Source organism: Akebia trifoliata, chromosome 2 (assembly GCF_017979445.1).
Source record: "Akebia trifoliata isolate Shusen 1 chromosome 2, ASM1797944v1, whole genome shotgun sequence".
Classification (NCBI taxonomy): domain Eukaryota; kingdom Viridiplantae; phylum Streptophyta; class Magnoliopsida; order Ranunculales; family Lardizabalaceae; genus Akebia; species Akebia trifoliata.
In genome coordinates, this window is record NC_141376.1 from 10,391,149 (window position 1) to 10,417,933 (window position 26,785).

Below are 26,785 nucleotides of genomic sequence, written 5' to 3' on the forward strand. Positions count from 1 at the left end.
CCCATACTCTCCTGACGTGGCATCTGCCATAGATTTTTCCTCGGGATACACAATTTCATATAAGATTTTTTTTCTTTGGGATACACAAGGAAAACGATCAATGGTATCGTGCTCTTGCCACGTAAGCCAAGCATAGACCGAGGGAAAATTTTCCACATCCGGCTCACCTTTCATTTTAATTCCAAAAACATGAAGTGCAATGCGAGATTGTCACTTATAAAAAAAAGTCATGAAACTCTTATCCCTCCACGGTTCAATTTGTCTAAATATTTTATTGAGATAGTCGAATCCAAAATAAACTGAATCATAAACCAATTCACTTCACGCCAATCCACCATTTTGTTATAGATGGAGTAGATAGACTTGTGATTGTTTCGATTAGTGGAAGTTGTGGCTTATCATCAGGCTTCATCACTACGTGAAAATTGGAAAATTCGACTGGTCAAGACTCATGAATTTTAGAAATCAAATTTTAAAGGTCTAGGAAAATTGAAAATTTTGATATTTCCCAAATTCAATAGCTTAGAACCATCAAATTTCTCCCATCATCCATTAATTTGACAATTTTGAGTCATTGAAAAAAAAAATTGATAATGAAAAACTCGACGTCTTGATTTGTTGAATTTTATGAAATTCAATTGCCTTGGACCGTCGAATATTGGCTTCTTTATTCACGTTGTGCATTAACCCTAAAAATGCTTTCATTTGGCACTCTTTTGACTGACAAATCAACTAGAGTGTCTGTTCATGATGTGCTTCGCATCAAATTAGATCTAATAATGATTCTACTTATTAAATAGGAACATTTTTCATCCGTAAATATTTTTATCCAAGAGTCTGATTTAAGATGAAAATGATCATTTCCAAATGTCAAAAATCATGAGTTAGTCAATTTTGAGAAACCAATTTAATCACTATGAGACTGTACATAAAACAAAAATAAAAGAGTGAATTACCATTTTGTGAGGTGAAAATGAGTTATTTACAATTCTGGTTAATAGTTCATTTTAATTATCAAAATGTGAATAGTCATGTGTTCGTTAAAATTCAGAATAATAACGATTTCAATGGTTTTAAAGTGCCTATTTCATAGGTTTAAAGTGACTAACTGGAAATAGTTACTTTAAAAACCTCCAAAGTTGTTATGGTTCATGTTTTGTAATTAAAATGAATAATGAGCCGGAATTGTAGATTCATTAAAACTTGATCACTTTTTCATAAATATCCCAAAATAAAATGGGCGTTAATCGTCCTCTTCATTATTTATAATTAACATCACGTCGTTAGCCTTTAGATTTGTCTTATAACATCCCACCCATATCTCTTTACTATATGATATTTCTTTCGCATTTGTGACATAAATTAATCAGTAATCAGTAATCAGACCAATTACTTTGAGAGAAAATGAGTACTTAATTAAAATCCCCCCTCTTTCCACCACCCATGATATGACAATCTAATTGGTCAAAGCAGATGAACAGTAATTTAACTTTATCTTATTTATTAATAGAGTTAGTCTATATTCATACTCCTTTACATGTACTCCTGCTATGAGGATATCATGGAGCACTATGCAAATATACATTAAATTGTCTTTCCTTAACTTTATAAACAAAATAAATAACATAAATTCTAAAATGTACCTAAAACATCATTCTTATGCTAGATAAACACTTTGAGATATCAACACACATTTTTTAGATAATTTTTTATTGTTATATGGTAATGGCATTAAAAAATTTGTACTAAAACCCAGCATCAACCAAGCCAATTACAAATCAAGTGAATTTGTTATTATGTAGGATAAATTGATAAAAATTATTAGAAGTAATGAAGGACTAAAACTTATAATAGTGTAATTAGTCCTTAGTGGGATATTTGACGTCTTAAGAAAAACTTTAATGGCATGTTTGATTGCAGAGAAAATATTAGCTAACAAATCATTTGCCAGAGAAATATTTTTTCTATTGTTTGAGTACAACATGAAAAATTTCATAGAAAATAATTTTTGTTGTTTAAGTGGTATATAAAAAAAATATTTTAATTTGACTTTTGTGATAATTATATGAAAAATCTTGATAAAATCAATTTTTTTCGAATTTTTTTGAATTATTACACCCCAATTTCTTTAATTATTAGAGAGATACAATTGACACCCTAAATTTTAATTATTACACACCAATTTCTTAAATTATTTATCACACCCCAATTAAAGAGTAAAACACGTTCTTCAAACATTACAAAGGTTTGGCTCAAATTATAATCTGAACATTATAACACCCATTCTAACAATTTTAGTAGTTGTTTACAATCATGATTAGGTTCATATAAAATCCTTAAAAAAAAAAAAATAAATAAAAATAAAAAATTCAAATCTAGCAAATAATTGGAGTTTCTTTTGGCAGTCCAATTTTTACTAATTATTTTCGTTACTTTTTTATTTGGGGTGTAATCAATAAAAGTTGGGGTGCCAATAATAGCTCTTTATTTTTATTTATATAGTAAATATTGAGATAATTTAAAAAATGGATTGATTCAGATAATTTTAAAAAAATTTGATAAAAAAAAATAATTTTTATAAATAAAACTTTGCTATTTTTATGTTTTTTTCTAATGTTCCGCATGCTAGCAAATCATTTTCCAAGGGGAGGGGGTTTAGCAAATCGTTTCTTTGCAATTTTCTAATTTTTGACATGTCAAACACTTGAAAATTGCAGTTTTTCATGAACTTTAATTTTCCCCTAATTTTTCGTGCAATCAAATATAACCTAAGTCGACTATGTTCATCAGGCTAACACCTCTTGACGCGTCACATGGGGGAATATTGACTATAACTAATTATCACTTGAATTCTCTACCACATGATGCACCCAGAAATGTAATTAGTCAAGATGGGAGTCTGACTATGGTAGTCTGATTAGCCTGACTTATGTTCTAATTGTTGGAAAAGAAAGATTATTTATGTTGCAAGGAAAATAAAGAAAAAATTACTTAAAAGACCTTGGCGGATGGATTTATTTCTAAATGGTCCCTCATTATTGGTGGATTCACTGCTTTTTATTATTATTTATTGTCGAATTCACCACTTTTTATTTATTATTTAACTCGATGCTCTTTTATTATTTAGTGTTGAGTTCACAATTTTTATGGTCAAACTCGCCACTATTTACTCTCTAGTTCACAACTTTTAAAATTAAAAGTTGTGAACTCGACACTGGTAAAACCCACCTATTTTCAATTTTCGAGTTTTTTCAACTAAAATACATAGAAAAATCGACTAAAAACTTGAGATAATGACGAGTTTAGATAATGACAATCCAAAAGAACCACTCTTAATCGATTTTCATCCAAAAACTAAGGGAAAAAAGTGAAAAATCTTAGTTTTTTACATACATCTTTAAAATGTTTGAAAAAAAAATTCTTGAAAATGACTTCTTCTTTCTCAAATCCTTTCCGACGGTATAAAGTCTCCAAAAACTTGGTTGACATGCTAAAAATCTAATCTTTTTTTATATGAAAACGATGAAATTAAAAGTGGTGAACTCGATACTGGTAAAATTCTCCCATTTTCAATTCTAGAGTTTTTTTTAAAATTAAAATACATGGAAAGATTGACTAAAAACTTGAGATAATGACAAGTTTAAATAATTACAATCCAAAAGAATCATTCTTAATCGATTTTCATCCAAAAACAAGAAAAAAAAAGTGAAAAACCTTAGTTATATATATATATATATATATATATATATATATATATATATATATATATCTTTAAAATGTTTGGAAAAAAAACCCTTGAAAGTGACTTTTTCTTCCTTCTTAAATCATTTCCGATAGAATAGACACAACATCAAAAAAGCTTATATTTGATGGTGTAAGGCCGTCGATTTTCATAAAATTTGACAGATCAAGGTGTCAAGTTTTTCTTTGTCAATTTTTTTTTCAACGAATCGAAACTATTAAATTAATGGAGGATGAGAGACATTTGATGGCTCTAAGTCGTCGAATTGGGGATCATAAAAAATTTCAACACCCATAGACTTTCAAAAATCGTTTTCTAAAATTTGTGGGCTTTGGCCCATCGAATTTTCTTGTCAAAATTTTCAGTTTTCACATAATGAGAGTCTTCAAAAACTTGATTGAGATGCTAAAAATCTAATCTTTTATATGAAAATGATGAATCCAAATGGTTAGGACATTCAATCATGAGAAATGTGGGAGATGAGGTCTGGGACTGTTAAGAAAAAAAAAATTTACTAAATGAACTATTAACATACCGCACAAAACTTAGGAATTATTTAGAAAAAATCCCTCCATCATAGGTGTTTAATTGTTCGAATGGAAACGTTATAAGGGACCATGCGTGAATACACATACACTGCCCTAGGCTAGAACCAATTTTCATTAATTAGTCAAGATACAACACTCCGCTTACTAGAACTATTTCATTCACCCGACACCTCTTATCTTGTTTCTAGGCTAGGATAAGATATGGTAAAGAGTCATTGAGTTCCAATAAAGAAAATCCTTGTTTGCCCAATCGTCGTAATAAAGTAGTGATCTTGAGAATTTCTTAAAAGGAGAATCATCTTCTTGACCCCACGCTCCATCAGAAAGAAACAAAACCATTCTTCTATTTATTTCCGTCCTTCGGCCTCAGCTCCTTCCATTCCGATTGGTTTATCCTCTTAACTCGGAGAATCTCAATGAATCATATAACGGATTGTCAGAGGCAGATAAAATGATTCTCTTAGCGAGGCGAATTTCATTTTCAATCTTTGATTCGGGGAGATTTCTATTTCATATCCTTCATTCAATAATCGACTAAGGGACAAAGAATAAGCTAGCAAATACCCAACCTTTTCAGTAATATATAAACTAATCCATTTAATAATAAAATAATAATCAATTAAAAAACAAGGGATTCGTTACCAGAAAGGCTTTTTATGTTGTTAAAAATAATTCAATATCAGTGATTCAGTACTGAGTGCGACTTTGACGTCCGCCTTTTTCCAAATCCTTCCCACCACTCTCATAAAAGAGAGTTGGATTATAATTTCTAATTATAGGACCAACAAGATATAGATTTGAGACTTTGATGTCCCCCTTTTCCCAAATCCTCCCACCACTCTCATAAAAGAGAGTTGGATTATAATTTCTAATTATAGGACCAACAAGATATAGATTTGAGACTTTGATGTCCCCCTTTTCCCAAATCCTCCCACCACTCTCATAAAAGAGAGTTGGATTATAATTTCTGATTATAGGGCCCACCGGATGCCAATATAGATTGACTTTGATGTCTCCCTTTTCCCAAATCCTTCCCACCACTCTCATAAAAGAGAGTTGGATTATAATTTCTTATTATAGGGCCCACAAGATGCCAATATAGATCAATCGTTAAAAATAATTGATTAGGAAGAATTTTTCTTGGCACTTTCGGCCAAAGTATAGTCCAAAATGTATGGTTCAATGGATCGAACAGTATGACCTGAATGAAATATTCCAGACCTTCCACAACCTTCCAATGCCAATCGTATTACTCAGATATAGGACGATTCTCCCCGCCCATACATGACCAGTTACCAACCTAATTAATACTGGTAGGTGGCATGCACAAACACACATGTAATTCAAAATTCACGATTTATGCATGATTGACAGTTTTTATAATTACTTAAAAAAGTGTTTCAAAATTTTAATATAGATGATCTAACCTTGTATTGTGTTTTATCATTTAATATATGATAAAATCTTTTTTGTAATTAAAAATATATTAAGTTAGGTGATTTTAAGATAACAAAAGAAATATACTAGAGTTGGCTTGTGCCATAGGCACGGGCATCCTCATTGGAGTTAAAGGGGTAATAGTGGGAAAAAATAAAATTGAAGGGGTATTATTAAAATAAAAAAAGGTTAAGTGGGTAAAAGATGAAAAATAATAAAGTAAGTTAAAAAGATAAAAGAGTAAAATTAAATAGACAAATATGACGACAATAAAGTGGGCAGGTAGCTTGATTGGATATTTATCCCCACCAAATTGTAATTGAATGAGAAATTTATCCCCTACAAATTATAATAAAGTGGGCCCTATAATTATATTTTATTATTTAGAAATATTTATAATTTTAGAACCTACTTCATGTGATTATGGAGGTTGTGAGATTAAAGAAAGAATGTTTTTGTAATTAAAAATATTAAATAATGCTATTTTGAAGATACTGTAATAAAGTTTGAATAGGGATCCAAAATTGTGTCCCGTTCCTAGCCAAGGTCAGGTGGCACACCATTTTTATGTGGCATTTTTGAGACCCATTGACTATATGGATATGTAGTCCATCCGTTGGTGAACCTACGTACTAAAATTCATAGTGTTTGCTAAGATGTATCAACTAGATCTAAGCTCTTGAAAAAGAGTCTATATCCAATGATTAGAAATCATTCTTAGGACAATGTTATAATTAATAGATTCACATCACCAATCAAACTGATATTTTGTCTGTAGATTCACCAAGGAATGGACCATATATCCATACGGTCAGTGGGTCACCAAAAATGCCACGTGGCATACAATGGCGTGCCACCTAACCTTGGTTAGGAATGGGACATCGCTCTGGATCCCTACTCATAAAGTTTTATGATTTTAGAAAATAATTAAAGTGGTCATAAGTAGGCTGTGGGATTGTAAATTTATTTATTTTTGATGAAAATAACCTCAATTATAGAGAGGTAAATTGTAAGAGTCACGCTACACTAACTTTTGTTTGACATTGCGTCAACACTATGCAGATGTGGCAGTGTTGAACGTAGTGTCGAATGAAGTCAGGTTAGCATTTTCCTAATTGTAAATATGGAGAGTTTTTTGGTCTTTCAAATTCTGACGTTGAACCACACTCACTCCGCCCTCTCTCGTTATAATAGTAAAGATAATATTTGACCATTTAATCAGGTAAAGTTTTGATCATTATGATGTGTATCACTTTCAAAAACTAATTCATTTGTTTATATAATTTGGAACTGTTAGGTAGTGAAGCATTTTCTGTAGCTGTCTTACTCTCTTTCTGTTAGGTAGTGAATCATCTTCTGTAGCTATCTTACTCTCGTTCTATTGCTTTCTTATAATTGTTGATTCTTGATTTTCTGTCTTATATACCCTGTGATCACAATTAATTAATGACTCAAGACAAATTTTTGCATGGTATATTGGGCCCTATCGTCCTAAGACATGAACATCGTATACTTTTGCTTTTGAAATTTTCTCCTTAAATAGAGGTCGCTAGTCCTTGGATTTATCAGCTATCAAGATTTTCTTTACTCGTCTAAAATCCATAATTGCATGTGTGCCATCAGTATTTGATAGCGGCACTCCGACTTGTCCAGATTTTCACAAGTGAGCAGTTTTCATCTATCTCATTTGATGTAACTTGTTTGGGATGAATGTATCAGTTATTTTTCAGCCCTTCAAACTATAGATTGCTCCACTTATCAAGATAATCCCAAGATGTACAAGATGGGTCAGATTGTAAGAGGAGTTCTCTCTCGGACCAAGAATATGATGAGATATTTTGTTCATTTGATAATACATATACACAATGTGAAAAAAGCTCAAATTTGACGGATCAAGAAGTCGAATTGGCATCGAATTTTTCGTTGTCAAATTTTATTTTTTGACAGGTGGAAACTGTCAAATTAATGAAGGATGAGATAAATTTGACAGTTCTAAGCCGTCAAATATGAGAACATCAAGAATTTTGACGGTCCTAGACCGTCAAAATTCACTTTCTAAAATTCGTGGGCCTTGGCCCGTCAATTTTTTATGTCTAATTTTTCATTTTTCATGTAGTGATAGGAAAATTAATCTGATTTTGATTTTATTTTATTTTCAAGTAAAACTTTATGAAGATATGAATATCAAATGGACTGCAGATTATTTTGCATATGTATATTTGTTCTACTTAGATAAATCATGTCCTTGTATGGTCTGATTTCCCACCTAATTATAGTTATGAGTCCCATTTCAAAATAGATGGTTTGTGTGTGTGTGTGTGTGTGTGTGTGTGTGTGTGTGTGAATGCAATCAATATGAACAAGTTCTTGAGAGGCATAATCACCAAGTTAGAATACGAGTTTAAAACGGCAAGGGAAAACTTTAAAAAAAATGATAAAAATACAAAACAAAAAATATAGATAAAAATTATGAAAAAATATTATACATATAATATTTGACATTTAGTCTACGTTTCAATATATTTTTGAGAAAAAAAAAAAATCATTTTTGAGTATTTATGCACAATAACATGTTTCAAACGTATCTATTTAACGTAGTTGAATCAATTGAGTCAAATGAGGGGCCTAATCCAAATCGGTAAGTCGAATTACTTAATTGCTGACTTAAACAAGTCAACCAATGTATTGTTTTGAGTGATTATATTGCCCGGGGTCTTAATCATGTTGAGTAAATTTTTTATTAGTAAGGTCAGTTTGACAAATAAGATTGGGAGTTAATCTCATGTACAATTCAATCGGGTCTAAGCATTCCGTTGAGTTATGAGATTCAGTTCATTACTTGATTTATGACCCTCGTTGTATACTTGAGGACTAAATGCAAGTCCTATTTATAAGGTAAATTATGAATTTCTACTTAAGGGCTCGTACAAATAGAATCAAGGACCTGGATTCGGAGTTACATAAAAACATATTTTCAATAAGATTTTAATAAAAACTTTTTATTTTTATTTTTATTTTCAATAAGGTAGAAAAATATACATGGTGTATTTTCAATTTTATTTAAAAAGAAAGATGATTATTCTATGCACCTGCATTATTAAAAGGATCTTTCAATATATTATATTGACATTTGTTTGTTCAAGTTTTCAACATCCGTTTAATGAACTGAGCCTTGCTCACAGAGGAGTAGGGCGAAAGTCAAGGTTTAGGTCAGTTAAACAAATCAAACTTTGCCCTCAAAAGGGAGTAAGGCAAAAGAAAAATGTTAAAGGCCAGTTTAACGAGTCGATCCTTGCTCTCGAGGAGGAACGTGACAAAAAGGTTAAGGTCAAGCTTGATTCGTTAAGAGAATCGAGTCTCTACTCTTTCCAAGAGCAGATGAAGGAAAAATATTTAAGATTTAAGTTTGATTATTTTATTTTTCAAAGTCTTGGATTGTTCTGATATCTAAGATTGATTTGGGACTTTGATCGATTTTTATTATTATTTATTTAAGTTATGGATCATTTTGCGTGCCAAGTCCAATTTGAGATTTCGATAAGTTCTTTTGTTAGTTATCAATGTTTTAGATCATTCTAGGATCCAAGCCTAATATAAGATTTTGGTTAGTTTTTTTTTTATTAGTATTATTTATCCAAGTCTTATATCATTATGAGATCAAAGCCCGATCTGAGACTTTGGTCAATTTTTTTATTATTTATTAAAGTCTTGAATTATTATAAAATTCAAGTTGATCGATTTTTTATCATTTATGAAAGTTTTGGCTCATTTAGGGAGCTAAACACCCCATTTCTAGGATAATTGATTCTATTATTGAAGTCTCGACCCCTTATTTTAGTTCAACTAAGTGGAAAGTCATATTTGTGTTAAATGGGGAAGAAGATAAGCTTGGGAGCTCATGAATCATACTAATTTAAAAATAAGGGATGATGCTCATTTAGATAGGATTGTCAAAAGTTGTAGAGTTCTCAAAGATGGATCTCAATACATCTATCCCCACATTTGAGAATAGGCTATGTAGATGGATAAAATGATCTTCTATTTGAATCATTCATTCATACTAATCAACATGCATCCTGAGGCAGGCATGAGAAACCATTCGGGAGGAACTCTATCTAAATAGGGAAGAATCCTAATTTGGGAGGATTCATCCCTTTTAAATAATTATTAAATTTTGATAGGAGTAAATGTGAAAATTGTAATCTAAACATGATTATGATTTTTTTTTTTCTAGGATTATGATTTTTTCTATTTAAAGGGTTAAAAGCCATTGTAAAAAGGGGGGAGGGGGGGAATGTTGGAAAGAAAAATAAGATAAGATCATGTAACATGACATTCATTATAGAGGAATGATTTTCGAGCCTGTAGATGTAGGTATAACATGCCAAACCACGTAAAAAATCTTATGTGCTCTCTCTATTTTTTTTTTACATTATTTATATGTTTGTGTTTGTGATTTCGATAGAGGTTGTAGATCTTGAGGTTAATCATAAAAAATTCCTCTACATGTGGCATCATTCCATTCATCTTTGCCAAAATATTTTTTCACCTTTTTTCCATTTGCCTATACTTTTGGAAAAATTTACCAATGACCAAAATCTCATATTTCTAAGTGGCATCATCTTGTTAATTAATCCTCCAAAAATAATCTTCCTTCAACCATTATCTCTTTCAAAAGTCATTTTTCCAAATATCATCATCTTATTCCCACTCACTAGAAATCATTATCTTTAATTTTACTCCACCACCAAGATTGGACCACATGGGCTTGACCAAATGACGGGGCTCAAGATCATACTCACTTTTTTCCTCTCTTACCCTTGAAAAGTCCAAAGAAAGTCAATGAAAATCCAATATCATTTTCTTTTGTTTTTAGTGTTGGACCATTTTAACCTAAAAAAATATTGCAAAAACATTATAAAAATGGGCATCTCCTTTGAGAAAATCTCATGCTCTAAGCCTTATCTTTCTACCCAAAATTCTATCAAAATCTCAACTCAAAAAATCTTTCTTACATTTCTACTATCTCTTAAGGCTTAAGAGAAAAAAAAAGAAAAAAAAAAAAAAATTCAAGATGGGTTAGGATAGTTTATTACTCTAGTGTTTGCATTTTTTTTTTGTCCCCTCTTTTATCTCTCTTACTCTCTTTACTTTGCTTTCTTATACAATCTTAAGATGCTTTGAAACATCCTCTTTCACTATCGGTTAGTTGGAGCTCAACCTTGGGCATAGAATACTTGAGGCGATTTGTCCGAAAGTTTAGGAGTTGAAGCTCTTTTATACCCATTTCATTACATTCATCATAATGTCCACACTACATACACATATACTAGGCATGGTAATGATGATGAAAAGTGTCACCCTTTTTTTGCGGTTGAACCACCAAATTTCTAGCCATTACATGCTTGCATTTTTATGGCCATGGTATTAAGGGAGCTTCATCCATGGAGTATCCCAAAAATCCTAGGCCAACATTACCCTAATCATATGCATGCATTCTTAAAGTGTAGACTTACTTGGGGGTATCCTTCTTCATAGGATGACCCCCTATGTCTCACACTAACATTAATACCCCCTCTTAAAATGGTACATTATTTCACTCATGTGCACACACTCACTTCTTTCATGCATCTTATTTATACATTTTTACCCCACTCTCACATACTTCAAAAAATGGTCAAGCTTAACAAAGTAACCAACTTAGGTTGGAGATAATGAAGTGTCTAACACCTTATTCGTTTACTAGATCTCCTTATATAGATTTTTGGTAAACCATACTTTTATTCATACGAGAGTCATTACCATAGTATGAAAATTTGATTTTCTCAAAACTATTTCAGGGTGGTTAGTCACACTCTTTTCTATAAAAAAAAATGGCGATGACTCCAAATTTTCATGTTAACAAGATTTTTTATAGTTGAAAATTACATTGTTACAGATTCTATTAAAATTTGATGTGTTAGAGTAAAAAAGATAAGTAAGATCAAAGCTTAGAACTCTCATTGAAAAATTTTCAAGTGCAAAATAAAAGAATGTGAGGGAGGGAGAAACGGGTAATGGAAAAGGAGAGAGAGAGATGAGAGGAGGTTCGGTAGATTTTGGGTGGGTGCAAAGTGAAACAAAAAAAAAAATATTTGATTAAGGGTGTGCAATTAAAAAATTTATTTTTTTAGGTGTGTACAAAATTAAGTGAATATAATGAACATCTTAAGTGTATGCAATTACACCTAATTTCTTTAGATTTTTTTCTTCCACTTTTTATCTTTATTTTTTGGAGTGTTCTAGGTGGATAGAAAATTGTCTTAGAACATCTCCAATGGAGATATTAAAAGGTGCCACGACACCTTTAACCCATGCTAACAAACAAACTTATTCTTCTCTCTAATGTACATGTTAAAGTTTGGAGTAATAATAATTTGACTATCCTATGTGGCATACTCAATCGACTGCCCTTGACGTGACATGTGCGAGAATCGTAGATCTATACTCCTCGGGATACACATCACACATTCCCAAAAAAGTGTAGTTGTGTATCCCGAGGAGCACAGATCTATGGTCTAGCACATGTCACGTCAAGGGGAGTCGATTAAGTATACTGTGTGGGTAGTTAGATTATGACAATTTTAAATTTGAAGTCTTAACATTTAAAAAAAATTAGTTTAATTGAGCGTAACATAATAATAATAATAAGAGTTGTGCTAGAGTAACATTGAAATGGACATCGTGGGGGATATTTTTGACGTAGATGTGTGTTAAAACCATATATGCTTTCTCACTCACATCTCAATGAAAAGTATCTATGGTTCTGATAGACATCCACGTCAAAAATGTCCCACACAATGTCAATTTCAATGTTACTTCGACATTTTCCTAATAATAATAAGAGAGATTTACTTGGCAAACTTAACTGTTGCACTTTTATTACAAAAACTCCTTTAGAGTTCTGACAACTCCAAGGGAACCTTGCTTTCTGAAGTACATTACTGAGCAAACCTTGCAGCGGGATCCACGTCTTTCTAATTTTTTGAGGTTAATTTGGTATTTAACATACCTTGGAGTGGATTTTAACCACATTAATTTCCAACGTCCAAAAACATGATCTGATGTACAAGATTATAGAGGACAAAATTCTAAGAACTTTAAAAAATAATTAAAAAAAATTAAAAATTCACCATTTTATTTTATATTTAAATTTAAGAGTTTGATATCCATCCATTCTCAATATCTATTATAAAAGCTCAAAAAAGATATATATATATATATATATATATAATTTTTTTCGGTCGAATTTGAGTTTTTCCATGCAACCTAGAAGGTTGTGTTGCTGGATTGATAATTTGTCCATCTAGGCCCATTGTCCCTTAGTAAGATTTGAAATCTTACTAAATTAGTTATGGTAGCATGATTCATAAAGTAAGGTTTGTGTAGGTAACAAACTTTATAAATGGAGTTTTTGTAATAAAATTACATCAGATACTTTTCTCTATAATAATAATTCAATGAAAAATGCTAAATGGACGCTACTTTTAGCCAAAGCCCTATGACGTGTTGGCTCACATCCCATTACCCACATATTTATTTTTTTAGATATTAAATCTTAAAAAGGGTCATTGGGCCCACATTGATTATCATATTGACAATCCAACAACATAACTTTTTAAATTTTATGAAAATATTCATCATATTAAAAAATATATATATTATTTTTCAAATTTGATCAAAGAATACTGAAAATGAACGGTCACCATCGAACACCCAAACTTAAAAATAAAATTCAATGATAAAAATAATTATTTTTTTAATTTTTTAATTTTAAAGTTCATTCATCATATAATTTTATTCAATTTATTATTTATTTATTTTTATTTTTTCATAAGGCCATCACATTTGAAAACATGTTTTTTTTTTTTCTAAATATGAGCAGGAGAGAGGAAAGGGTGTCAGAGGCTGTTGGCCAAAAATCCAGCATTTAACATCAGTCTAATTCAATTGAGTGTTATGAGATGTTACCCGTTGATGTGACTAGCTAAAAGACTGATGACAATTAAAATGAATTTTAACATTTTTAATTCTCACATAATTAACTCCCTGAAAAAACTTTTACACTGATTCTCCAACACCAACAGTTTCTCTCGAGTCGTCCTACACAGCCTCTGAGTTGGACACTGGATCGAACACTGAGTTGACCCCGTAGCGTCCAAATAATCATAAATTTATTTCTTCGAGATACAATTTAGAAAATCAACGGTTTTCTTTACATTTCCAGGCAAGTCAGGGCTGAATCCGGTGTCCAACAATTTCCTTTTCTATCAGGTTTAATAATTTCATCGTCTACGCGGAAAGCTATTAATAGGTTTACAGCTTTGTGATTCAACTCACACTAAGTCTATCCGACTGACGTGGCATGGATAAAAAACATACAATTTTTTCTCGGGATACAAGGGTTCAATCTCCATAAAAATGTATAGGAGGAAAAAATCTATGATTCCGTATCCGTACCACGTCAGCCGAGTACTGACTGAGTGAAGACTTTCTAGTTATAAAATCAACACACGACATTTAATCCTCCCTCGCTCTTTTTATCTGCCACTCATAAATTTCATCTTCTCAAAGAAAGACAACAGGGTAGCACATATAGAAAAACTAAAATGCAGAGCAGCGGACGAGGAGGAGAAGAGAAAGTTCCCTTGTTACAAGAATCATCACCAACCGTCCAATTAATTGAAGATGACAATAACCTTGATGATCAAGATCTAATAAAGAAAGTTTTTATCGAATCAAAGAAGTTATGGCACGTCGTCGGTCCTGCAATCTTCAGCCGCGTCGCATCCTTTTCCATGTACATCATTACCCAAGCCTTTGCAGGTCACTTGGGTGATCTGGAACTCGCTTCTATCTCCATCGCTCTGAATGTTATTGTTGGCTTCAACTTCGGTCTCTTGGTAATTATTTCCAATGGTCCTCCTATTTTTCTTCATTTTTATTTATTTATTTATTTTTATTTATTTATTTATTTGTTTGTTAGTTAGGGATGGCGAGTGCATTAGAGACATTATGTGGGCAAGCATTTGGGGCGAAGAAATACAACATGTTGGGGATTTATATGCAACGTTCATGGATTGTTCTGTTTCTTTGCTCTGTTCTTCTTCTACCCTTTTATGTGTTTGCAACACCGATATTAAAACTATTAGGAGAACCAGATGACGTGGCTGAGCAATCAGGATTGGTGGCTTTGTGGATGATTCCACTTCATTTTTCTTTTGCTTTTCAGTTTCCTTTACAGAGATTTCTTCAGTGCCAGCTTAAGACAGCAATTATTGCATGGGTCTCTTTAGCTGCTTTTGTGGTTCATGTGTTATTGAGTTGGGTTTTTGTTTATGGGCTTAAGCTTGGTGTGGTTGGAACTGCTGCGACTTTGAATTTTTCATGGTGGGTTATGGTATTTGGGTTGTATGGGTACACAGTTTGTGGTGGATGTCCTCTTACTTGGACTGGTTTCTCTTCTCAAGCCTTTTCTGGTCTTTGGGAATTTCTTAAACTCTCTGCTGCTTCTGGGGTCATGTTATGGTACATATATAGATACTCTCTCTCTCTCTCTCTCTCTCTCTCTCTCTCTCTCTCACTTCTTAATATTTGATGGACAGCTTGGAGAATTGGTATTACAGAATACTGATAGTAATGACTGGGAAACTAAAAGATGCTAAAATTGCAATCGATGCTTTATCTGTCTGGTAATCTAGTTATTCTGTATTTTCCTTTTTTGGTTTAATTATAGTTTTTTTTTTTTTTTTTTGAAGTTTTTCTTTTGTGGTGTTATTGTTAGTTGGATAAGGATTTGATGCTTTGTTAATTATGTGCTAATAAGTTCTGATTATGTTTTTGTTGGGTTTTATTTTTTGATTGATTGTGGCAGTATGTCCATCAATGGGTGGGAGATGATGATTCCTCTTGCATTCTTTGCTGCAACTGGGTATGTATTTTTTTTAATCTTTATAGTTTTTTTTTCTGCATTGTTGATTAGTTCCTTAAGTTATGGTAAATGGGAAAGGAGTTTAAAATTTTAAAATGTTTTACGCCTAAATTAAGAAATAGTTTGGTTTACTTGGGTAGGAAATTATTAAGAAAAGCCACAATCCTAGCCGTGCAGTAACCAACAAATATGTGGACATAAATTAATTTGATTAGTAATATATACTGTTATTAGATTTGAGAACCGAAATCAGAAACAACCACCAATCAAGCTAATTTTTTATATATTGATCAAATAGTGTAAGATGGTCCATGTGTGTCTCAATCAGTCACAAGATATTTTGAATGTTTCCAAACTCAAACTCTAAGTGGGATTTTTCTAACCTCCCTCCGCATGAATTTTTTTTTTCTCACAGAATAATAAGTCTAGAATTTCACAGAATACCTGATCGACCAATCACATAAACCCGCTTGCATTGAGGGCATCTCCGAATTATAAAACCACCCTCATGAGGCTTTGTGCAATTAGTTATTTAAAATTCTATGAAATCTTGGATTGACTTCTCTCAGGGTAAAAAAAAATCTCTCCATCCACATTTGATTATAGGAAAAACAAAATTTTCTTAGATTTGAGATTCTCCAATAAAATAACGACTGAAATAAAAGGAAAAACACAAATTTCCTACATTTTAGTAAAGAATACTTCTAGCCTTAAAGAACGTTGATGTCCATGTTTGGGATGCTGCTGAGCTTGGAGAAAAAACACAGGTCGTCAACCATCATATACCACATCATAATCTGGTTCCTATTCTTCATGTATAAACTTTAGGTCAATTTGAATCTCTACAAGTCCCTCCACTTAAAACTGTCTATATTTAACCTTGTTGAACACATGCTAGGGTGGTTGGTTGGTACGTGCGGCCCCCTCCAAAGAATAAAAAAAAATAGAAAAAGAAAAAGAACTTTAGGTCAATTATAGTTTTTTTTTTTTTTTTGACACTTTATCTTTGATTGAGACTGAAGTTTTAATGTATGGCTCCACTCTTTGATGGACTGATATTTCTCAAGTGAACTGAGATACATAAAAAAATTTAAAAGTACGATTCATCTTTTAATGGGAAACTTTTGTGTCCAATGCTCAGATACAAAAGGCTATAAAGGGATACTTTTCCTAGTTATATAAAAAAGGGAAATTTTTAAAAAATAAAATCTAAATAAAATAATATTTTTAAGAAAAGTAATAATTTTTTTAAAATTATAAAAACAAATCTTGAGCGACTATTAAAGAGTCATTTTTAAAAAATTAAAAAAGAACCCTATGAAAAACGATAATACAAGCGTAGTTTTTCAAGTTATCATGAAAAACCTACACTTCAATTGTAAGTTTTTCAAATTGACATGAAAAGCTACCATTGAAAGTGTGTTTTTCGAACACACTTTTGAATACTAATTTTCAATGAAATTAACAGTGTGTTTTAATTTATAATTTGATGTGTCATAAATAATTTAAGAAATTGGGCATCAAACCTTAATAGAAAAAAATCATTTAAATAAATTAATATATGAATGAGTGTATTACAATAAAAAATAACAGATTAATTTTATTTTATTATACAATTATATATGAATGAGTATATTATAATATAAAATAACATATTAATTTTATTTTATCATTTAATGAAATTAAGTAATTTTTAAATGTAAAAAATATCTAAAAAATATCTATTACTGCATCTAACTCAACGGATAAATTTTTTGAAAAAAATTTCATTTTGACAAATTACACTTGAATGGTAGCACTCCAAGAAAAATTAAAAAACTTATAATTGAAGTGTAGGTTTTTACTGTAACTTGAAAAACTACACTTGTACTGCGATTTTTTATAGGATTGCCAAAAAATGCTCTTTAATGACTACTCAAGGTTTGTTTTGTAGTTTTAGAAAAAAATGATTACTTTTATTAAAAATAATTTTTTTTTTGGGTTATTTTTGAAATATTCCCATTTAAAAAATAGTCAAGTTGTTGCCTCACCTTCTTATCTATGTAAAGAAGTTATAAATAATTTTGTCACAACAAAATGTATTTTATAATAAATTGGTTTAAATCATGCTTGGAATTAGGGATGCAAATCGGGAGGGCCTGATTCAATTTTTCTTGGTCATGCCCATAAAGGATCTTCTTCCTAAATGTGGCAACGATTAAAGTAGTCTTGATGACCATGTCGAGAAAGAGTTTGGAGGTTGTCAGCACCATGGTACCTTTAGTCGACACTCGTCTTGCTCGATTTTTGAGAACTTGACCAAAGTCTCGACTTCTAGAAGGTAGAAGCCTACCTAGATGAGGAAATGTCCGAATTAAATATTCCTAGACGAGTTATATGCCTAGAAAATTTGACTTCTTGTATAACTCACATTCCTTAACTGTCCAGGAGAATCCAGGGAATGGATATTCCTATATTCCGTGAATCATGGAGAAGAGATCATAGAGAAGAGGATGATTATAGAATGAGGATGTCTATAAAAAAGATCTTTATGGAAAAGGGACTTTTTTAACCTCTTCATTGATCATAGAGCTTAGAAACCCTAATCAAGACACTAGTTTGAACATCAAAGATTCTTTGGCATATACCACAACAATGTCCTAGATTAGGATAAGCTCTTAGGATCCCACTACTACTATTAGGAATTCTAGGTGAAAGTGATCTATCGAAAAAAGATCACTACAATGAACATGTTATAAATCTTTTCATTTTTTTATTTTTCAAACGAGATTTATGATTAGTTATTAATAGGTAGAGGCAGGTTTTGAATCCAAGTTGTGGTACATTGTAATCTTATTTATATTTTATTATAACCTTTTCAAAAAGATTAAAATTATACTAGATTACTTTTCAAATTAGGATTGATTACTATTTTATTTAAATCTTTCTTAAGATTATTATAATTCTTCTAACATTAATGATACTATTTTTTAATCATAAAAAGAGAGCGAAGAATTATACAACGGATATGATAACATACAATATCGATATAAACTAAGGCTGTGTTTGTTGGCGTTATTTTTCAGTGCTTATTGCTGAAAAAAATTAAATTCAGCACTTTTTGTCAAAATAGCGCATTGTTTACTCTATATTTTCAGCGCTTATTGCTGAAAATAAGTGAAAAAAATTTAGCACTATTTTGATACTGAAAAAAGGTGCTGAAACGGTAAGCACTTCGTTTTTTTCTATACGGACAAGTATGCCCTTTTTCTTAAAAGGATATTACCTCTTATATCCCATGGATAAATATATAAGCACCTCACAAATTAATAAACCCACATCATGGCTAAATTATTTTGTCTTATATGGGTTAAAAGTTTTGGAATAAGTTGATTTTTGATGAGGATGATTTCTACAATGAGGAGATCATCATCACTAAAAATCAGCACATCTTGAAACTTCTAACCCTATCAAAATAAGTTCAAGAATCGTAAATCGTCCCTTGTTTAAAAAAAAAAAAACTATTTTTGACGAGTTAGAAGTTTCAAAATGGACTGATTTTTGATGATGATGATCTCTAGACCATATAGACCATCCTCATTAAAAATTTGCTCATTCCAAAAACTTTAACCCATATAAAACAAAAAAAAATTGGCTATGATGTGGGTTACCCTTATTAATTCATAGGGTGCTTTTATAATTACACATCCTTCATTTCCATCAAAAATTATTCATCCAAAATTAAGTTCTTTTAATGTTGATTTCAAATTTTGATAATATGACATTATTACTTTTAATTTGAAATTTGTGGGCTTTTATAAATAGAAATTATTATTTATAAATTAAAGATTTGAGTATTATTTATTATTTAAAAATGAATTATATTTTAATTTTATAAGAAATAATATATTTTATTGTGTTTGATAAAAAATAAGCATTTGAAACATGCAAACAATGTATAATATAATTATAAGGGTAACAAAGACAATTTACTAGCTTCAGCAATGTGTAACAAACATGATTCAGTATCTAAACAAACAACTTTTTCAGCACTTAAATTCAGCGCTTAATACTATTCAGCACTTATTTTTTTCAGTTTAACAAACATCATCTAAGTCATTAGATAATTTGCTTTTATATCATGTAGAAGAATAAGTTTCTAATGATTATTGATGGTTGGATTACAAGAACTCAATGTATGTTTTAGCGGCTACAAGCATGCAATAAAGTGTTATGATTTGTTATGATACAGAGTAAGGGTTGCAAATGAGCTTGGTGCAGGCAATGGAAAGGGAGCAAAATTTGCGACAATGGTGTCGGTGGTTACATCTATAATAATAGGGCTCTTCTTTTGCGTTCTCATAATGATCTTCCATGACAAGTTCTCTTATATTTTCACCTCAAGTGCACTTGTCATCAATGCTGCTGACAAGCTTGCAGTCCTATTAGCCTTCACAATTCTCCTCAACAGTGTTCAACCAGTTCTCTCTGGTAATTCAGCTCTAGCTTTCCCACATTCACTAGCAGTGCACATAATTATAACCCGAGAGTCGTTCTAAACTGACTTCCTTCAACACTGTGCTTACAGCACCAACGTGGCAGTGTCCAAAGAACCATAGATTTTTTCCTCGAGATACAAGGAAAAAATCTATGGTAGGAAGTGAGTTCAGCATTTTTCTTATACCTCACATGTAATAACATCTAATGGTGAAAATTTGTGTGTAAATGCAGGTGTGGCAGTTGGATCAGGATGGCAAGCCTTCGTAGCGTACATTAACATTGGATGCTATTATATTATTGGGGTCCCACTTGGAATCGTGCTGGGCATGGTCTTTAATCTTGGCGTGATGGTATCTAATCTTTTTATATTTTTATTTTTTGTTTTGGCTCATATAACAAGGAAGGCATATGTAATGGTCATATATAATGGCTCTGTGTGTGTGGTGTGGATGAGTAGGAGTCCGATTTTGAAGGGGTAGCCCGCTTCAAAATGTGAAGGAGCCCTACTCATTACATGACACGTGGCATTTCCAATTTATTTCACGCCCTTACATTTCCGCCAAAATTTGAAATACCTCTTGGAAAAGCCACGTGCAATCCAATGGAGGTGGTTCCTTCAAAATTTTGAAGCGGGCTGCCCACGTCAAAGGTTTTTCCAATGAGTAGGGATTTGCTATTAACAATTGACGGACGGTGCAAAGCTATTAAATCAACACCAAGAAGTAAAGCCCTTAGTTAGGTGAAGAGAAAACGTTGGATGGGTAAAAATTTTAGTTTCTTGAATTTACATTTTAGATATATATTATATGGCATCTAGCTGTTGATTTAGAAACTTGGCACCTTCATTTGATAACAACAATTTTTTACTAAGATGAGACCAACAAGGGGATGATAGAAGGTGGTGAGGTATGGTTAGCATAGTCACAAAGTTGGAGTACGGGTTTAAATCGGCAAGGGAAAATTTTGAAAAAACAATAAAAACAAAAAACAACGGAAAAAAAAATGATAACATATAAAAATAAAAATATTAAAAACTATCAATATTTATCATACATTATTTATTTATTTTACATCATCACTATCGTCATTGAAATCATCCAAGAGATTGAAGAAGTTTGATTTTGGTTAGAGAAAATCAAGGTTCTTTTTTTGTCATATAGAAAATTTTGATTAATCTATGAGATAAGATCAAGGTCAAGGGGATTCTCATCAAAGTTTTATCATAAAAATATCTTATCATAAATATTAAAATGTGGAGGAGATTTCATATATATATAAAAGTTGTGTGGACTTTTTTTTTTTTTTTGTAAGGTGATTTAAGGGATTGTATTAAAATAACCCTTATTTGGAAAGACAATGATTGAAAAAATTAGTCTTTTGGTCCAGATTTTATGTGTTGTGTACGTGGGTGTAAAAATAAAAAAAGAAAGATAAAACATTAAAAAAAAAAACCATTCTGATGAGAAATTGAAAATTTTGTTTTTTTTCTTCAAAAAGTCGAGATTTTCACAATTTAAATGTCAAAATTAGAAAAAAAAAATTTCAATATTTCACGATTTTTTAACGTTTCAAACGATAAACTTATTATATGTGTTTTAAACATGACTTTTTCAAAAAGTCGCTGACTTTTGTGAATATGATGACTAGTAGTGGATAGTGATGTAGCGGAACTGTGTGTGAATCAATTGGTTCGAAAAGAATTAAGAGATTATGTTTAATGAAACATACAAAATCAGTTTGAGTCAATAGATTCAATCTTAGAAAAAAAAAATCAGAAAAGTAAATTGAAATAGGAGAAATAATTAAATCTGAAATGAGAGCTAGAGACATGTGTAGATGGATCATGTTAGGGTTGATTTCGAGGTGGATAAGTGTCGTAAGAGGGAGGGGTAGATTAAGGGTAATTGAAAAGTTTTGATTAAGGTGGTATTTTGAAGTGATTTGAGGGGTTGTGGCAGATAGTATGGCTTTCCGACAAGAGAGAGGGGGGGCGGCGTGTAAAAGGGGGTTGATGGGTAGGGACAACCAGGGGGTGCTGGTTGGAGGTTACCTATGGCTGAAAACTGATGGAGAACTCTCTGATTACCCAAGTTGATCTTCTCCTCTCTTCTTTTTTCCATTAAGCTTGCCAAAAGTAGTCAAGATTAAGGGTGCAACTTGGTTCAGTTTGAGGTAAAATTGGAACTGAACCAGCATGGGTCAGTTCCACTAAATAAGAACCAGAACTAAACCAAATTTCATTGGAACCAAATCGAACTAAAGACAGTTTGGTTTGGTAGAGTTCTACGGATTGCCAATATTCTATAAATTGTAAGTAATATTTTTTAATGAAAAAACAAACAAATAATAAACATAAAATTTCATGCAATAATCACTAATCTTTTCATAAAAAGTCATTAGTTTATCCATAAAAATTAAAAATATATATCCTAACTCTTAAAATAATTGATAATAATTATATACAAGCTTGATCCAAGAATTGAACAAAATTGATCGATTCTCCCTTTTTGTAATCCGAAACCGAATCGCAACTTGTTCCAAACCAAATCAAACCAGCTCAAAGTTATCGGTTTGGTTTGATTCTTGGTTTGAACCGAACCAAGTTGCACCCCTAGTCAAGATCATGTCTTGCATCTTGGTGATTAAGTGATTTTCAAATTCTTGAAGATTTTGATTGTTGCTCTTTGGTGACAAAATTACTGTTTTTAACTATGTGGTGAATCTTCATCTAGTCTCTGATATTATTTGACATAACAGAAGTGTGTGAATCAATAGATTCAAAATGAATTAAGAGATTGTGTTCAATGGAACACACAAAACCAATTAGAATCAATAGATTCTAATTTGGAAAAGAAGAAAGAATCAGAAAAATAAATTGAAATAAGAGAAATAGTTAAATCCAAAATTTATTGAATAAATCGATATAAATTGATTTATCAAAATTCGTATGTAAAGTTCCTTATATAGATAACTTCATCATAACAAGTTAGAAATCTTTTAAAATACTAAAAAATAACTTTCCTAAGCTATTTATAATATAATAACAAATTTTTTAATCTATTATAATTAAATTTAGACACTTTTAAACACTTCTAATTATAGTCTAAAGAATAAAAATGAATTTAAAAAAAAAAATAAAAGTAAAAAAAATAGAAATCTTACTAGAATTAGAAAATAGAAACAAATCATACCAGAATAGAAACTAGTTAAGACTCTAACTAGAATTATACATATCCTACATTAGATAGAGTGGGGTTTGGGCAGGAGAAGAAAAAGAAACAATAAAGAAGGGTTGGATAAGCAAAGTAACTCATAAAAAATGTAATCTATTGAGCATGGAATTCAATTGTTGGGACAAGAACACTTCAATTTATTTTAAAGGTGTTACTGTATCAACGCATTCAATTGGGTTTTGTATTTGACAGTCGTGTTTTTTATTTTGCTTTTGCTGAGTCAATCGATCTCGAAACCATTGAGAAAAGGGTAATTGTGTCTTTTACTAATTTTACGTTGGCATAAGGATCTCTAGTTATACTTGCATGCATAGGTAACTGAGGTAACTGCTAAGTCAATGGTTAAAGTCTACAAGTGTTGATAACATGTCCTTGGTTCAAAACTCTCCTTCACTTACTAGCGACTGATCACTGATTTTGCATTCCCAGTAGTTAAAAAAAGGAAAAGAGGGATCATGATCAACTATTACTCTATAATAAATAATTATGATGACTGGTTGTCCTAAAGAGTACATATGAAACCGATGGCCTACAGGGTATATGGGCTGGGATGATTGGTGGGACTGCGGTTCAGACATTGATATTGGCAATCATCACGGCTCGAAGTGATTGGAATAAAGAGGTAAACTAATTTGAGCAAATTCCAGTAGTTAGACATGCATGTACAGGTTATATACTCAATCTCTCTGTTATTGCAGGCTGCCAAGGCAAGCTTGCGAGTGGAAAAAATGCGAGATTCGAATCAACAATTAAAATAGTTTCCCAAGAAAGGACTCTGGTCATGCATTTTTTTTTTGGTGGTCTAGAAAAATGCATTGTGATAGAGGTAAAGACTTCTGAAAAAATTTGGACAAATTCGAGATGTGATTTTCTGATCTAGATAAAGAACATCGTTTGGTGTTTGATTGTATTGTCAGGTTCATTGGTTTGCTTGGTTGAATTTGGCTTCGTAGTTTGTGATTTGTCACAAAAGAATGACTCGGACATCTTGTGATGTTTCAAGGGATCCATTAAATTTTGCTATTAGAGATCCAATGCTTGAAAATTGGTCATCTTCTCATCTACATGGAACCTGTTGTAGGCACGCACCACTGATGAATAGATTACATCTTTGGTGGGTGATTGAATGAATTACATTGTATGTCAGACAATGGTTTCCATTCACAAATAATTGCCTGATCATAAGAGTTTTTAGACTTCCATAGAAATTGATGCATTTGCAGCTTGTATCACTCTCCAGACAAAATTGTGCCTATGTCAACCTCAAACTTGTGTTTGTAAGATCTGAATGTAAACGGAGCCCAGTGCAGTGGTTATCATCCCAAATGATTATGATGAATATAATTGCAGAGGCAAATTTTGCCGCCAAATTCATATTGGGATTGATCTAAAGAGTTCCCTTTCAGGCTTTAATCTTGGATTGATTCCATTCATGAAGGAATAATGGACGGCCTCCTATCGTCCATATTGCTATGTTATGGATTGTTTCACAATCCTCCTTGAAGGCCTAATAATTTAAATAAGAAAAAAAAAATCTTAGTTTAGTGACACAACCTCCATTGAACCTTTATTTTTTCACATTTTGGCTATTACCACTTCGTGGACTTGGTAGTAGAGATGATTCCCAACATGTATCCAACCAAAGGGTGCTCCCATCTTTCTTCCTTCTCTAATATTGATCTAGAGACATAGATCATATTACATGCATGTGCATGAATCTGGGAAAGAGGAAAGAGAATAATCCTCATTTTCGTCTTGCACTTATAGCTTGCACCATGAAAAGCCAGATGAATCGGTTATGTCATCTCTCTAGGTTTTTTTTAGATGTAGCAATATATGCGATGAACAGTATTTAAAAAAAAAATTTAATCAAATACAAGATTTAAGCCAAAGATGAGAGAGTTTCACTTCATTTAACAATGATTGCAGCGCTAATATAACTATGGGGTTTCTAATAAAAAACCAACTCTCCAGGATCAGTGACCTTCCTTGAATCAATGATTTGATTTTAATTTATAACTTATCAATTTAATCATGGACATCTGTGGAGGTCAAATCTGCAATGCTCAAAATCGACATAGATATCTTCATTTAGATTACCATGAAGGAAAGATGTCTTCACATATAGTTGCTTTAGATGATGAGTCTTCTACTGTAACAATACTCAAATCGATCTGATGATACATATCTTCACAACAAGAGAGAAAATTTCCGTGTAATTGATTCCTGCCTTATGCTGAAATCCCTTCACAACTAGCCTGGCATTGTGTCTCTTGGTCCTATCATGCTCTTCCTTTAGCTTGTAAACCCACTTGTTATGTAGAGCGTTTTTGCCTTCAGGAAGCTCAACCAAATCTCACGTCTAATTTGATATTAAGGAGTCCATTTCTTCATTCATCCCAACCTCCCATTTGAGTTTTTCCTCAACTAACACTGCTTCTTCATAACCTCTGGTTCACCATTGTTAGTTAATAGAAGATAATTCAGAGATGTTAAATAACGAGCTGGGAGTTGACCTTGGTTGACTCTTCTCGGTCTCCTCAACTCTTGAGGAGGGGCTTGAGGTTCTACCTGTGTATTTACCTCTCTAGGTTGTAACACTTCATTGGTAAAAATATCTTCAAGTTCTACAAATTCATTAGTGACAGCATAACATTCATACCCTTCTCACTCATGTGTCCAAATCTGCAGTACTAGGTATCTGCGTTTGAATCTGGTGGCATGGCCGTTAGAACACTGTTTGTTCCATCCATCACATAAAAGGTGCCTTATTTCCTTCCATGAGCTATCACCATAGCTCCTTTGGATACATTCTATGAATCACTTGTGAAAGTGATTCTGCATTCTGAATCTGATTATTGGCCTATTGATATTAGATTCCCTGTGAGATTCGATACATGTCTCACATCTTTTAGTTGTAGGATCATTTCGTTCGCTAGATTTATATGTACATCGCCTCTTCTGATTATGTTGCATGGTTTGTCATCGCCAAGGTATACTTTCCCAAAATCACCCTGCACATAATTTTGGAGTACCTCTTTTTGCCAGGTGGCATGAAAAATGCACTAGAATCTACTACCCAAGAGTTATTATGAGTTGCAACAGAAAATTAAAATATCGTAGTCTTTACCAGAAAGATTAATAAAGTTTTTGACTTTTTTTATTATTTTCACTGCTGCTTTGGTACTTTGCAATCTCTCATAAAATGCTCTTTCTTTTAGCAGTTCCAACAACCTTCATTGTTTCTTTGTGGCCTCTTGATCTAATCTTTCCGGTTTTAAAACGTTTGCGGTTCTTGATTCCTTTCTTTGAAGTGTAAGGATCTTAGTTGATCGAGAATTCTTAAATGGTTATTACAAATGCCCAAATAGGGTAT

General features: G+C 31.8%; 1 protein-coding gene across 3 annotated transcripts; it reads left to right on the forward strand.

Annotated features, from left to right (window-relative positions):
- The first annotated feature begins 14,296 nt into the window (after positions 1 to 14,296).
- On the forward strand, positions 14,297 to 24,540 carry LOC147409472 (protein DETOXIFICATION 27-like). Of its 3 annotated transcripts, XR_015174011.1 has the most exons (9): positions 14,297 to 14,669; positions 14,753 to 15,294; positions 15,372 to 15,458; positions 15,641 to 15,697; positions 19,929 to 20,167; positions 20,408 to 20,526; positions 23,945 to 24,031; positions 24,108 to 24,235; positions 24,327 to 24,540. XR_015174011.1 is itself a non-coding variant. In XM_086429381.1 (8 exons), the coding sequence occupies exons 1-8, from the start codon at positions 14,376 to 14,378 to the stop codon at positions 24,165 to 24,167; spliced, it is 1,485 nt and encodes a 494-aa protein (XP_086285507.1). In that variant the 5' UTR covers positions 14,297 to 14,375; the 3' UTR covers positions 24,168 to 24,461. The 3 variants fall into 3 exon arrangements, 2 of the variants coding, with proteins under 2 accessions (XP_086285507.1, XP_086285521.1); XM_086429381.1 differs by having other exon boundaries at positions 24,108 to 24,461; XM_086429395.1 differs by having other exon boundaries at positions 14,529 to 14,669; positions 14,757 to 15,294; positions 24,108 to 24,461.
- The last annotated feature ends 2,245 nt before the right edge of the window (positions 24,541 to 26,785 follow it).

Coding starts and splice junctions, on each gene's coding strand:
- LOC147409472 (XM_086429381.1), top strand. CDS start 14,376: ATGCAGAGCAGCGGACGAGGAGGAGAAGAGAAAGTTCCCTTGTTACAA. Junction 15,698..19,928: donor GCATTCTTTGCTGCAACTGG/GTATGTATTTTT, acceptor GTTATGATACAG/AGTAAGGGTTGCAAATGAGC. Junction 24,032..24,107: donor GAAGTGATTGGAATAAAGAG/GTAAACTAATTT, acceptor CTGTTATTGCAG/GCTGCCAAGGCAAGCTTGCG.